The sequence below is a fragment of the Primulina huaijiensis genome, chromosome 8 (assembly GCF_012295235.1).
Source record: "Primulina huaijiensis isolate GDHJ02 chromosome 8, ASM1229523v2, whole genome shotgun sequence".
Classification (NCBI taxonomy): domain Eukaryota; kingdom Viridiplantae; phylum Streptophyta; class Magnoliopsida; order Lamiales; family Gesneriaceae; genus Primulina; species Primulina huaijiensis.
Genome location: NC_133313.1, coordinates 540617 through 555501, shown reverse-complemented (window position 1 = coordinate 555501; position 14885 = coordinate 540617). Strand labels below are relative to the sequence as shown.

Genomic DNA, 14885 nt, shown 5'->3' with positions numbered 1-14885 from the left:
TAATTTTGGCCTAAAAATATACATGTATTACTAATTTAATCGAGAAATGATGGGATTGGAATATACCAGTTGACGCCTCACGCGCCTATTCAGTACAATGTTCACATTCCGACAGTTGACGCCCACTAAACCGCCCCTTGTCAAGACCCCTTATTTCCATATTTACCCTCACAGTTTCCACTTTATTCAACATATACCCCTCCTTTTCCCAATTTTATTCCCAATCGTATCCTCCGTTCTTTTGTTTCATCTTCTCTCATCATTCCTACATCCCTAGATCCCCCATTTCTCTCCCTCTATTTGCTCTTCGATTTCGATCTGCTTGCACAAAGATTGGATTTTGCGGATCTGGGTTCGTGTTATTCTTGTGTAATTCTCGTTAATTTCAAGAATTGTAGCTGAAGAAGAAGAGAAAGATCCGTGGATGTCGATGTCTTCAACCTATTGGTGCTACAGATGCAACCGATTTGTTAGGGTTTCGGACCAAGATTCTGTCTCTTGCCCGGATTGCAGCGGCGGTTTCGTGGAGGAGGTGGATAACCCAACTCGATCTTCGCTCTCCGACTCGCGGCGACGACGTTTCCCGGCGGCCGCCATGTATATGATGCGAACGCCAGATTCGGGATCTGGTTCAGGGTCGGGCTCGAGCCCGAGGCTGAGGAGGAGCCGTAGGAACGGGGGTGACAGGTCGCCGTTCAACCCGGTTATTGTTCTTCGTGGTCCCAATAGTAGCCGGGCGGGGGAGGAGGCTGCTGCGGGTGGTGGTAGGGGGTTCGAATTGTACTATGATGATGGAGCCGGGTCGGGTTTGAGACCATTACCGGCTACCATGTCTGAATTCTTGCTCGGGTCTGGTTTTGACAGGTTGCTTGATCAGTTGGCTCAAATTGAGGCGAACGGGCTTGCTAGAATTGATAGTAATCCGCCTGCCTCGAAGGCGGCGATCGAATCTATGCCCACTGTGGAGATAGTTGACCAGCATATAGCGGTTGAATCGTATTGCGCGGTTTGTAAAGAAGCATTCGAGTTGGGAAGTGAGGCTCGCGAAATGCCCTGCAACCACTTGTACCATCAAGATTGCATTTTGCCATGGCTTACTTTGAAAAATTCTTGTCCCGTTTGTAGACATGAGTTGCCCACTGAAAACGAGAATAATAACGTTAATCCGGATGCAAGTGAAGTGAATAGAGCTGCGAGTGAGGTGGGGAATGATGATGAGACGGTAGGACTGACGATATGGAGATTACCAGGTGGAGGGTTTGCTGTGGGGAGGTTTTCCGGTGGGAGAAGAGGTGGCGAAAGGGAGTTACCGGTGGTTTACACTGAAATGGATGGTGGTTTCAATAGCAATGGTGTTCCAAGGAGGATTTCGTGGGGTTCTAGAGGGAATGTATCCAGGGAGAGGAGTGGCTTGAGGAGGTTCGTCAATAGTTTGTTTGCTTGTTTTGGTCGAAGGGGATCGGCCAACTCTAATTCTAGTTTGGATTCTACGACGAGTCGAAGGAGTGGCTTGTTGCCTTCGGTTTTGAGCTCCTCATCCAGTCGGCATAGAGGATGGGGTTTGGAAGTTGATGATGGGAATGACAGGAGATGGTGATATCTTGAGTTTGATTTCAAATCAAATACATATATTTGTTATGGGCACACTATGATGGCTTGTTGTAAACTCTCTGTTGTTCTATTGTATTAAGAGAAGTAATATGAGTGAAATGGAACAAAGAATTGATAAATCGGAGCATGAGTAGTGTGCCCGGCCTAATGTATCAACATATTGCATTCGAAGTTAGCAGTTCTTTCCTAGTTTATTCCCCTTTATATTTTTTCACGTTGTAGTTGCTTTCTAATGCTAGATAATACATGTTTTATATGTACTTTTTGCCATCTAATGTTGCCTTTGAAGCTTTCTAATGCTATATAATATCTGTTTCATCTGTAATTTTGTCATCTAAGATTTCCTTTGAAGCTTTCAAATGCTATATATATCTGTTTCATATGTAATTTTTGCCTTCTAACTTTACCCGTGAATCTTATGCCGATGGATCATCACATTCAAAAGACCTCTTTTGGTGAACTTGTTTATATCGAAGTTATAGAGTTGTCAGAATAGATGCTACCGATTCTTGTGGTATACCTATCTCTCACAACTTGTGCAAGGGAGCACCCCTTGGTGCAGTTTATTGTATGCAAGATGCAGGTATTGAGAAATTCCACTATGATAAGCTAGCATCTTGAATGTGCCACTAGGCGGTTCAATCATTCATCATCCATCGAGTCATCTGTCCATCGAGTCATCTCTCCCCAAAGGTGGTGGCCCAAAACTTCTGCCAGACACATGTTCTCTGATATGTTTTTACAGGGTAGAGCATGATGTTTTGGTCAGGTTTTGGAAGGCTTATTTCGTTTAAAAAATTTGAACTGAACAGGGGTCCGAAAGCATGATTTTGAGTGTTCTGTGTCATACCTTCGTATCTGAAATCGCCCTAGGGTTCATCTTCCTCGCTGTTCCGGCTTCGAGTTCACTGTGTGAGAAGTGCGGTTGGTCTATGCTACAGCTCGCGGATGGGCTTGTTTGGCGCGGAGTCCCATCTCATCCAGTGGCTAAAGCTACACGAAACTTAACACTCCTAGTGTTAGGGAGAGGCGCAGAAGTATATTGTTTCAAAGCCTTTTTACACATCTTTTGCGAGACTCTTCAGCAAAACTCATTATTGGTCCTTAATGATTAAGGACGTATAATTACATATTGACTAATGAATAATCAATCGATCAACTTAATGTGTTAAATATAATTTCCACTCCTTTATGTCAAAATAGAGCTAACTTATATATATATAGAGTTTTGATATGCTGCACATCTACCGTGCGCACTTATGTGAGCACCGATGATGTGTGGGGAAAAAAATAGACAATTTGATTTTTTTTTTCTGTGATTAAATTCCCTCATTTTTTGGATGGTGAGATTATTAATGGACCTCACCAATTAAAGCCTGTCTAAGGCAGAAATAAACAAAGCCCACTGATCTAAACTAGCCATGATTTCTAAAAAAAATGGGGCGCAATTAAATGCCTAATTCCATTTTCTTTTGGATTTGGCTTTATTTATTTAGGTGCCACAAGGAACAGATTTTGTATCTGATTTTATAATTTTGGGATTAAGATTAAAAAAATATATATTATATGATTATTATTACTTATTAGTTAGAATCTATTGCCAGGTAAGTTCATCTTCAAATAGTTCTTATGTAAGGAGGTGATCATCATTTTATTGAAAATTTAGAGTGTGAGTCCGTCTCAGTTATCTCTTTTCGTGAGACCGGTCAAACCAATCATATTTAAAATTAAAATTAATACTTAAATATAAAATGTAATATTTTTCATGAATCAGGTCGGACTGGATATCTGTCTCACAAAATTATCATAGCATTTTCTTTAAATTTATTTCGAATTAGTAACGTATTTTATGTTTCTTAAAATTCCTTTGTAGTTTGATCATATCTTTTACTACATTGCTCTAGTTTAGTTTTCGAATTTTCATTTATATTCCAAATTTGTATTGTAAAGTGTTCTTTCGATTCTTACTTGCATTACTTCTATTCACGTCATCTCTCACGATTGTTGTTTCTAATTGACATGTATTGTTACTTTAAATTTAAATTTTTTGGATTTAACTGAAGTAGAAAAAGAAATACATATCCTAAAAAAGGTATGATTTTAGCTCAGAAATTCTAATTGATGTGTACTGTTTTGTATTTGTTAAGAAAAAGTTTAGCTCAGATAGATATCAAATTTCTGGTTCCGACACTTTCAGTGTGGAATTATAACAACGCAAATAAAATCTTCTAAACTGTACAGAAGCTCAATCACCATGTTTTGATTGCTCAATCCAAAATGAAAAATTATAACATTCTAACATCTTTTATGCCCGCAAAATTTTGATTCAAACAATTCTACTAATATGTTATATTATAAGTAAAAATAGAAATAGAAATAGAAATAGAAATAGAAATAAAAATAAAAAAGAGTAACTGATTATCCTTACCACTTGATGTGCAGGAGATTTTTATTTCAAATGTAATTCTACTTAAGTAATTTTTGTCTATCCAATTTTGTATTTGAACTATTAATATATCATGTTTAGTTATTAACTTAATTTATTTTATATTTGAGTTTTGTAATTATTTAAATTTTGAATTTAGTCATATAAATTTGTTAATTTTTGGTTTTTGGTCCTTTTCTATCGGAGTTTTGGCATGACAGTAAAAAATATTGACGTGCCCACAAAAAAGGACCAAAGGCCAAAAAAATAATCAAGTACTTATAGGACATGTAAAGCAACAAAATAGGAAAACTTAGAAAAACTTTTTTGGTCATTTAAGTTGGTTAATTTTTTGCCTTCAGTTGTTTTTCGTTGGCATATCCTTATTTTTCGATGTCACATAAGTGATATTCATCACCACCTCAGCACTTTGCAAAAAAATTAACTTGCACGACCCAAAACTAAATTCGAATTTAAAAAGACTAAAACACAAAAAAACAAAAAACAAAATTAGAGGACTATTTTTCCTATTATCCCAATATGATATAATAAATATATCAATAATTATATAAATAAATATCGATACAAACGCATATTCTCATGTTTTCATGGGATAATATGAACCTCCCACGTATTCAAATTAGACGAATCATTTTCCGCACGCTCATCGTTACATATATTTCATCATTGAATGTATTTTCTTGCAACTCACTGTACTTTGATGTTGAGTGCAATCAAAATATTTGTTTGTTTTAGTTGACTTACTTCGATTTATATTCACATTCAATTATTTTCTTTAATATAATATATATCCAAAATAATTTATTTTAACTAGATTATCAAATTTAGGGTTTTAGTTCAATAAATTTTCAAACTTTGGTTTCAGTATATTAATTTTAAAATTTCGAATATTTTGTTCCAATTTATGACATGGAGCTAAAACAAGTCGATATTTCTAGTGTCGCGTCAACTTTTACAGACATATTTTAGTATTTTTCAGCATTCTGGATTTCCCTTGATATAAAACTAAAATCATGAAAAAACGAAGTTATTTCACAAAAACCAAAGTTTTAATTTTAGAAGAGAAAACAAACTGAATCGAACTCAAGATCGCCAAAATTTAATTTTGAATTAAGTTGAATGATTCGATCTCAATTTTGATTCGAAACTCAATTTTTTTTTTTTTTTTTGAGATTGAGTTTTAGTTTGGCTCGAAATATTTAAATATTTTACTCATCTATTCGAAAATAAAAAAAAAACTTAGAATATATTTATTTAATATATAATTATATTATTTTAATAAAATATTAAAGCTCTCGAACAACTTGTAAACCATCCAACAGGATAATTTGCCGAATTCAAAAATTTCAAACAAGGATCAAATATTTTTTGAGTAGGCTCGAAAAACTCTTAAATCAGCTCGATTCATTTACAACCCTGATAGAATCACATAAAACAATGCAAGATCGTAAACAAAATTATCTGATTTTTACCAAATTTTGATTCCTTGCTACCCATTAATTAAAATATCAACTGGGTACTTGAATCAATTAAATATTTCATCGTGTCGTTCCTCTTTAAATTAGTGAACAATTCATCCAGCCTCTATTTATCTGGGATAGGTATTATATATTGTTCCAAGCCTTTTTTTTTATTATTTATGTTGACATGATTTTGTAAGAAAAACATCTTTATTTTTTTTATTTTAAATCTTTTTATGATTTTATTTAATTCGATCAAATAATTTTTGTATATGTTTTAAAATTTTCAATAACATTTATTTTAGTTTTTGTTTTGTATATGTTTTTTATATTTATCATAGGATTTTGTAGATTAATTAAGATTATTTTGCAAATAATACAGATATAATTTTTTTAATACATATAAGTAACGTGATATCAATATACATGAAATTAAATAAAAGCCAACTAAAAATTATTTCAGATGATACCTCCATATAGTTTTTTAGAAACCAGTCATAGCTTTTTTAATTATTGAATATAAAAAAATCCACTTTCTGATCTCCGAGTGGATCAAGGCTCGAGTTTATAAAATGGTGTCTGTAGACAGGTAGATAACACATATTTTTGCATCACAAAAACTCTTGTGAGACAGTCTTACATATCAATTTCGTGATTCGAATCTCTTATTTGGGTCATCCATGAAAAAATATTACTTTTTATGCTAAGAGTATTACTTTTTGTTGTGAATATTGGTATGGTTGACCCGTCTCACAGATAAAGATTCGTGCAACCGTCTCACAAGAGGCCTACTCTTTTTGCATTTGTTGTAGATCAAACAAGTACTATTGTGCCAAAAGTAACAATCATTAATCTGTGTATAATTTTATTTTTTTACATTTGTGGCAACTCAGAATCTCATGCCAAGCAACAGGTGGACATGAATGACTACACCTATTGGAGGTCAATGAGTCGGGTTGTGAGGCTACTGAGTCTAAGAATGAGTGTGTCTAATTATTGATGTTGTCTCATATCACTTTCGAGATATATGTTGACTTTGTCTCTAGCAAAGATAATCTTACTCATTAAGATACGAAGTTTTCCTTTTACAACTAACTTAGCCAGCTAGTTTAAATAGTATAACTTCAACTTCTTCTTTTTTCATTTTTTTAAAAGGAAGTATCAGTTCTCCAAGGTAGTTCGGTGTTGGATCTCAGTTTTCTACACGCCCAAATTCAGCGGAAGTTTTAAAATTTTTATTTTATTTTGACAATCAAAATATATTTTTTTTAGGCACTCGTATGGTTTTATAATTAAACATTCATAGGACGTTGGAATTTTATACCTTTGGTGAATTAAATTACTTGGCTCCAACTAATCCGGTTTAGGCGGATATAGCTCTTGATGAATCCCTACGAACTTTCTTCGAAAACTCCTTTCTTTATTCTTCTAGTCAGGTCCACGACTAGATGATTTGTTCCTCTTCTAATTTGCACTAGAAAAATTAGAAGAATTTTTTACGTTGGAGATTGAAAACGAGAGACGGCTCAAACTTCTCCTTCAAAAGGAAGTGGCCAAAATTTTGTGGAGAGAAGGAGAAGGATTTTCGAAAAATTGTGAATGAATTGTGTTTAACCTTAAGCCTANAAATTTAAATCCCTTTTAAATTCAACATTTGAATTTAATATTTAAATTATAAATTCAACTCTTTGAATTTATTACCTCCAAAATTTAATATTTAATAAACTTAACTTTTGAGCTTAATAAATTAAATCCTACATAAATTCAACATTTGAATTTAACATTTAAATTATAAATTCAACTCCTTGAATTTATTTTCTCCAAATTTCATATATTCAACTTCTTGAATTTACTATCTCATAATTTAATTATCATAAATTCAACTCCTTGAATTTACTGTATCATAATATAAATTCAACTCCTTGAATTTATTCTCTCAACGGGAACAAACGATCCAGTGCTTGTGTGACCCTCAATGGTTCAGGGATACAGCTAGCCGTGGGTTCACAACTCCTTGTGATTCAGAATAACATTTATTCTTATTCGGGCTTACCTTAGTTAGCCCCATTCTTTTTATCAACACCTTGATCAAGAATGTCAGAATTCATTTCTGATTGCACCCATCGGATCATGGTAAGAGCGTCTAGTAGCATCGCCCCATGATCCCATAGGCATCACTGATAGTGCCTACAAGAACCAGTCGATTATGATTAACGTACAATACGGTCTTTTCATCTCATATATCCCTATCATATCTGCAACCATTGGTTCATCGAGTGTTGCATATTAATTCGATAACTATTTATAACTATAATAGTGACAACGCGTGTACTATTGGAGAACTCTTTCTCTAACGTACATCTCATACTCTGGCCAGAGATTCTATGCACTATTATTACATCAGACCACATAAGATATCCACACCCGTAGGTGAGCGGTGAATCCCCGACTACAATGCACTGGCTCCTATATGTGTCGCAACTATACCCAACCTCGCCACCTGATTACTCTCCTGGAGCCGGTAAACGAGTCAAAGCACAACCCTAGCATATAGGGCCTCAGTGTTGTCCCGAGTCGTAAGGACTAATGGTGTACAATCATAACCACGGACTTATCCTCTCGATGAATGATAACCACTTGGAAAGTTTGATGGAGGGTTGTTCGGTATAATCATAATATGACTACCCATCTGCATGTTTGGACATCTCTATGCCTTTACCAAGAAACGCGATACATAACATCACATATGCTAGTCTCGAGCTCAAGCGACCTTTATCCCTGTTTTAGCCGGCTGAATCGACTAGGAACGAATTTAGAATATGCAGTGTTTACAAATGAGTTTCAACATCGAATTACGATTCATTTGTATTAAATCATAATCAAGGACTTTATCTATGCTGCTTGCATGGGTATACAGATAAAGTATAACGAAACCATTAGAAAGTAAATTCTATTAAAATAAAGATTGTTTATTACACTTGAGTCAATAAATTCTCCAGCCAACAGTTGGCTTACAGGGCATTTACTCTAACATTCGGAAAATCAACAGCTTGACGCATTAGAGTTTATTTGGATTTCATCCATCCTAAAAAATCTCTGACTCGTACACGTTTAAACCAACACGTATATATAATTAAATCATAGATATTTATTCTTTCATTTGATATATAAAATTAACTTTTAAAATGTAATTTGAACAAGGAAATGAAACGGCGATGAGACACTTGAAATTAATCCTCAATCAAAACATCCAACATCAATTTCTTGGAGGTCTTAAAGTCATAAGAAAATAGTGATCAATAATATAATAGATGTCAAATTAGATTTAAAAAAAATGATTGTGATGTTTTAAATGTGATTATGACTCGTAATTAAACAAAGATTTGAACTTCTTACAAGCATGGAAATGGGAGACTCTTGTCTGCTGTATCAGTCATTTAATTAAATAAATATGATTTAAAAAATGTCATTAACCATTTGTTTATTCATATGTTCTGCACTTTTTTTCCAATTGTAAATTAATTGTTGGTAGTTGTTGATGCACCAAGCTGGAATTTCAATGCTTTTTTATTTTCTTCTACTTTTTTAGTGTCTTCCATGATCTTCTAGGATTATTTTTACTTATATATATATATATATATAATTCTTGAAATATTTTAAATAGATATAGATCAATATTATGATATTTTCCAAATTATATTTTCATAGATTTGATTTGAATGATAATTTTCAGGTCTCTATCAAAGTTGTTGTTCATCGTAATCTAGTAATAATAATTAGGACAATGATTTGGTTAAAGCTAACACATTATTTTTGTGTAGATTGTTTATTGCAATATTATAAATACCAGCCAGATGTCCCATCTTTAGTGCAGGTTTATTTTAATTCAAATGAACTAATTAAGTTTTCTCAGTATTTCTATTTAATTAATCGAACTCAACCTTTTGTTTAATAAAAAAAAATTATGAAATATTGATGGCACAATTTTTTTTAAAAAAAATTGTAAAGTTCTAAAAAGCGGAACGTGAATCATGAACATATAAGTTTGAAATGGACAATAAATATATCGTATAACGATACTTATATCAATGATATCGTGATATTTTTACTATCTTATGAAATTTTATATTAAATTTATCAAATTATATTGAATTTTTTGTATTGTAATAATTATTATATAAATTTTGTTGTGTATATAACATCACTAAATGGTTAATATATGATTGACCCTTTTTTTTTTCGTTTTGACCCGAATAGGAGTTTTTGCTTCAGGCTTAACATGCTCTTTTCGAGTACCGATAACTGAAACAAAATATATATTCTTTTTCATAAATAATAACACTAATCTTTTAAATGGATTTCCATAATTTAATTATTTCATTGTTATTTTTTTCTTAAGGTAACTCTCGACACAATATGATTAATATCTAATATCATATCAATATTAAAAAATGCAAAATTAAAAAAAAAAATCAATCGATTGAACCAAAACCAAATTTTAACTATTAATGATTAAAACTCAAAACTGACCAATCAGTAGATCGATTTCGTGGGCATATTACTACTTTTGAAGTGGACCAATATGCCCGTGTGCCCTGTTTTATACTCCTCATCGATCCCCTTTATAAAACCTGTGTTGTGCCTTTAAAACCCACAAAGCCAAAGAAAGAACTATTCCCTCCTACCGTATGCCATACAGCTCAAACACAAAGCTAATGGAGTTTCGCCGCTTTCTTTTTGCTGAATTTCTTATGTTCTGTACATTTTTCATGCAGCTGAGTTATTGCAAACCTGCTAACCCTTCTTCTTCACTGATTCTGCCACTAAAAGCACAGCAAATTTCGCCTCAAATCATCCCAAAACCACCCAACAAGCTCTCTTTCCGCCACAACGTGTCTCTCACAGTCTCCCTCGCAGTCGGCTCGCCTCCTCAGCAAGTCACCATGGTGCTCGACACAGGGAGCGAGCTTTCATGGCTCCACTGCAAGAAAACAACCTCAACACCAATGTCTTTCAGCCCACAAATCTCCACCTCCTACCGCCCGGTCCCATGTTCCTCACCCACCTGCACATCCAGGACCCGGGACTTCACCATACCCGTTTCTTGCGATGCAAATAAGCTATGCCACGTGGTTCTCTCGTACGCGGATATGTCATCTGTCGAAGGTAGTTTAGCGTCCGAAACTTTCAGTATCGGCGGGCCGAATAGTACTCCAAAAATGGCGTTCGGGTGCATGGATTCCAGCTCCACAACCACCCCTGATGAAGACTCCAAAACCACCGGGTTAATCGGGTTGAACAGAGGCGCTTTATCATTCGTTTCGCAGATGGGTTACCCTCAATTCTCATATTGCATATCGGGCAGTGGCTCGTCGGGCGTTCTGCTCTTTGGTGTGGCGAATTTCCAGTGGCTGCGGCCGTTGAACTACACTCCCATGGTTCAGATGTCGGTCCCTCTGCCGTATTTCGACAGAGTCGCGTACACTGTCCAGCTCGAAGGCATACGGGTCTCGAACACAATCCTTCCACTGCCCAAGTCGGTATACGAGCCCGATCACACCGGCGCAGGCCAAACCATGGTGGATTCGGGCACGCAGTTCACCTTCTTGCTCGGTTCGGCTTACACAGCGCTGAAAAACGAGTTCTTGAGTCAGACAAGGGGGGTTCTGCGCCCGTACGAGGATCCCAACTTCGTGTTCCAAGGGGCGATGGATTTGTGCTACAGAGTGGAGCTGAACAGGGCGGGTTTGCCGCCATTGCCGAGCGTGAATCTGATGTTTCGAGGCGTTGAAATGAGTGTTTCGGGTGAGAAGTTGCTGTACCGGGTTCCGGGTATGACCCGGGGGAGTGATGGGATCTTCTGCTTCACTTTTGGGAACTCAGATTTATTGGGAGTCGAGGCTTATGTGATTGGGCACCATCACCAGCAGGATATGTGGATGGAGTTTGATCTGGCGAATTCAAGGGTCGGATGGGCCGAGTTTAGATGCGATTTAGCAAGCCAACGGTTGGGATTGTAGCAGTGAATCAAACCCGAGCTTTGTTCATACTACCAACATGGGTAGTGTTTTTATTCACTAACACATGATACGTGTGTTTAATAGACAAATCATGGTCACTTATTCAATTATGATGTATAGATGAGTGACCATGATTCATCGTTCAATACACATGTCATATGCTGGTTAGACAAAGACACTATTCATGTAAATAGTTTCTACCAAACCAGCAAAAATGTGTAGAGATACGACAATAGATCCGACGAGTCATCTGACCACACGTAGCCAAATTTGTTGTGCGCATCGTTTATCTTTTTACCAACATCGACTAGTCCATGTACATACACGAAGCCATGTTTATTGCCCCTTAAAAATTTAGATAAATTTTGTGTAGAAAAGTAACCGGTTTGAAGATTTTTTTATTGAAAAAAAAATATTGAGCTACAGATCATAATAATAGACTAATTAAAAACCCTCTTGGTTTGTTGCCGCATTTATAGATTATTAGTAGTTTTTGGGATAATCCATTATTTATTTTCATGACAAAAACTTATGTGAGACGATCTCACGGGTCGTATTTTGTGATACGGATCTCTTATTTGGGTTATCTATGAAAAAGTATTATTTTTTATGCTAAGATTATCTCTTATTTGGACTATCCATGAATATCGGTAGTATTGATCCATCTCACAGATAAAGATTTGTGAAACCGTCTCACAAGATACCTACTCTTTAGTCATGGGTAGAAAGTATGTAATCAGTGTAATTAGAATGGTTTGAAAGCATTTCAACTCTATAATTAGTCAGATTAATTTTCAAACTACTTAATACAACAATTAATTAAATGTAATACAAATATTTTAAATAATATCTAAAACGTATATAATTAATAAATAATAAATGTAGAAGTGCCTAATTAATATGTGTTTGACCCGATAAAAATTAAACATTTCAAATTAATATTGGAGGATAATCAAAACCGTGTTCCAGCTGTTACAATTTAATTTAAATCAAGAAAGCCTAGAAGGTCTCGAGTCAAAATGTTGCTGTAGACAGCGTTGGCACACTTAATTTTATTTTGAAAGTCTCACTAGAAAGTACAATTCTCACAATTTTTTTTATTACATTATATTATATTGGTGAAATTTTAGAGTAATTTCTTTTGATTTTTTAAATATCCCTAAAATTTTTTAGAATAAACAACGAAAATAGAAAACACGAAAATTTTATAATTCATTTTCACAATTTTACCAAAAAATATGTATATAATGAAAGTACATTTGATTTTCTTGGTCCTATTTGTTCATCAATCGTAATAGAGTGTATTTAATGTAATGTGGTTTCTTTTCTATATTAGATTTCCTTTCATATTTAAAGTCAAAATCTTTCCATTATCATTTAATCCTTGTGAAAAAAGTATCTTATATTATATATTTTTAAATTTCAAAAATATCTTATCTAGCCATGCATATAGGGGGGACCATAAGAAGTGATTATCCTAAGCTGTTTTTAATATATAAAATCTTTTATAGATAGGTACTACCTATGGTTAGGTTTCAATTTAAACCAAAACCAAATATTTTCATAAAAATTGGGAACAAAATCACATCAAATTATAATGAAGATCCTAAATCATCTCAAATTTTTCACAAATTTCGTGAGATTGGTTGATCCTGCTCAACTTATGAAAAATATTATTTAATATATATTATTTTGAATGGAAAACTATTATTTTTTATGTAAAAAATATTATTTTTTACTGCATGTATAGACTATGTCGTCATATCTCATATATATGTATATATATTTGATATCGTTGCACATGATACCTATTAATATATTTAAACAATTACGTGATTTATATACAAATTAATTTGAAACTTTATTATTTTAATCTTTCTAAAAAAAATAATCGTCTTATGTTTTGTATTAAATTAAATAAATAATGAAACTTAATTAGTCCGATTATCTATTATTATGGCAAAAACTCATGTGAGACGGTTTCACGGGTCAATTTTGTGAAACATGTATTCTATATGGGTCACCCACGAAAAATTATTATTTTTTATTTCAAATATATTAATTTTTATTGTAAATATGAACATGATTGATCCGTCTCACGAATAAAGATCCGTGAGATTGTCTTATTATGAAAGACCTACTCATCGAAAAATATGTCATTATCATCCCTTTTTCCTCAAATTAATCGTTCAATAATCATTCCCAAAAAAAATAATACGAGATTGCAAAGCACCACTAATTAAAAAATCCATGTAAAATTAAACTTTTCTCAACATGAGCAGTAGTTGAATTGTTTAATATAATTAATTGATTGATAAACAGAGTACAATTATTTTGTCCAATTCAGTATCGGATATGACAAATAGATCGGACAAAGATATGGTATTATTATTGAGTATGAAATTTGAATTGGAAACTGTGAAAAAAAATTATTTTTGTCTGTTTGTGATGAATTGTCAGTCGAGTTGTTTGGTCAAGTAATGGAAGCCAGTTTTCACTTTTTGTTTCTGCCTTGTGGACACCATCTATTTCTTACACACTTGGAGTTCATAGTTTTTTCTTCAACTCGTACACATTTATCATTCATGATTGGGTTAAGAACCAATAAAATAAATATTGATCTGAACCGATAAGTCGAGTAACTTAATATAAAGTAGGGAAACAATTCGAGTTGATGTGAGAAATAATTATCCAAAACGATGAATAAACAAAGCTTGTAAATCGCTAAATAATGTGTATCAAAACTGATTGTGTAAAACAAATAAATGAACACGTGCTATTTGTTTATGAAATTTGGAAGGTCAAATCTTTCTACTGTCTCTTTTTTTTTTTATATGAATGTAAGGATTCCACTAGATTATACAATCGTGTCATACAAACTCGATTCAACTTTTGTCCGACTCTCACTTAGAACTAATAACAACAATTCAATCAGTTTGACGAGATGTTAACGCTTGTCTACCCAGGAGCGTAGTCAAGATTTTAAAATAGGGTGGACTGGACATTGAAAATGTAAATATTATTTAATGTATTTTTTAATTTTTTTGTTATATTTTGTATAATATGAACTAAATAAATTTTAAAAATCATCTTAAGAATTTAATATATCAAGATACATGATAAATATCAGTTATAATAACGAACTTTTAAAATAAATTCACAGTAAAGTAAGTAAAAAAATTGAATATACATATGACATTATTCATTCAAATAATTTAGTTATACAATTTTGTACTCTAATAATTATCACTAAATTTGATTATTATTTAGTATTTATATATTTTTAGTTTATTCAATATATTTATGTAAATACATATTTATAATCAGAACAACACAAATATATATATA

At 33.4% G+C, this 14885-nt stretch overlaps 2 protein-coding genes across 2 annotated transcripts; both read left to right on the top strand.

Moving 5' to 3' along the window:
• The first annotated feature begins 229 nt into the window (after window positions 1-229).
• LOC140982702 (probable E3 ubiquitin-protein ligase RHC2A) lies at window positions 230-1867 on the top strand. The gene has a single exon (XM_073449358.1). The coding sequence runs from the start codon at window positions 425-427 to the stop codon at window positions 1595-1597; it is 1173 nt and encodes a 390-aa protein (XP_073305459.1). The 5' UTR covers window positions 230-424; the 3' UTR covers window positions 1598-1867.
• An 8183-nt stretch (window positions 1868-10050) lies between these two features.
• LOC140983593 (aspartic proteinase PCS1) lies at window positions 10051-11585 on the top strand. The gene has a single exon (XM_073450687.1). It carries the CDS (start codon window positions 10206-10208, stop codon window positions 11535-11537), a length of 1332 nt encoding a protein of 443 aa, XP_073306788.1. The 5' UTR covers window positions 10051-10205; the 3' UTR covers window positions 11538-11585.
• The last annotated feature ends 3300 nt before the right edge of the window (window positions 11586-14885 follow it).

Coding starts and splice junctions, on each gene's coding strand:
- LOC140982702 (XM_073449358.1), top strand. CDS start 425: ATGTCGATGTCTTCAACCTATTGGTGCTACAGATGCAACCGATTTGTT.
- LOC140983593 (XM_073450687.1), top strand. CDS start 10,206: ATGCCATACAGCTCAAACACAAAGCTAATGGAGTTTCGCCGCTTTCTT.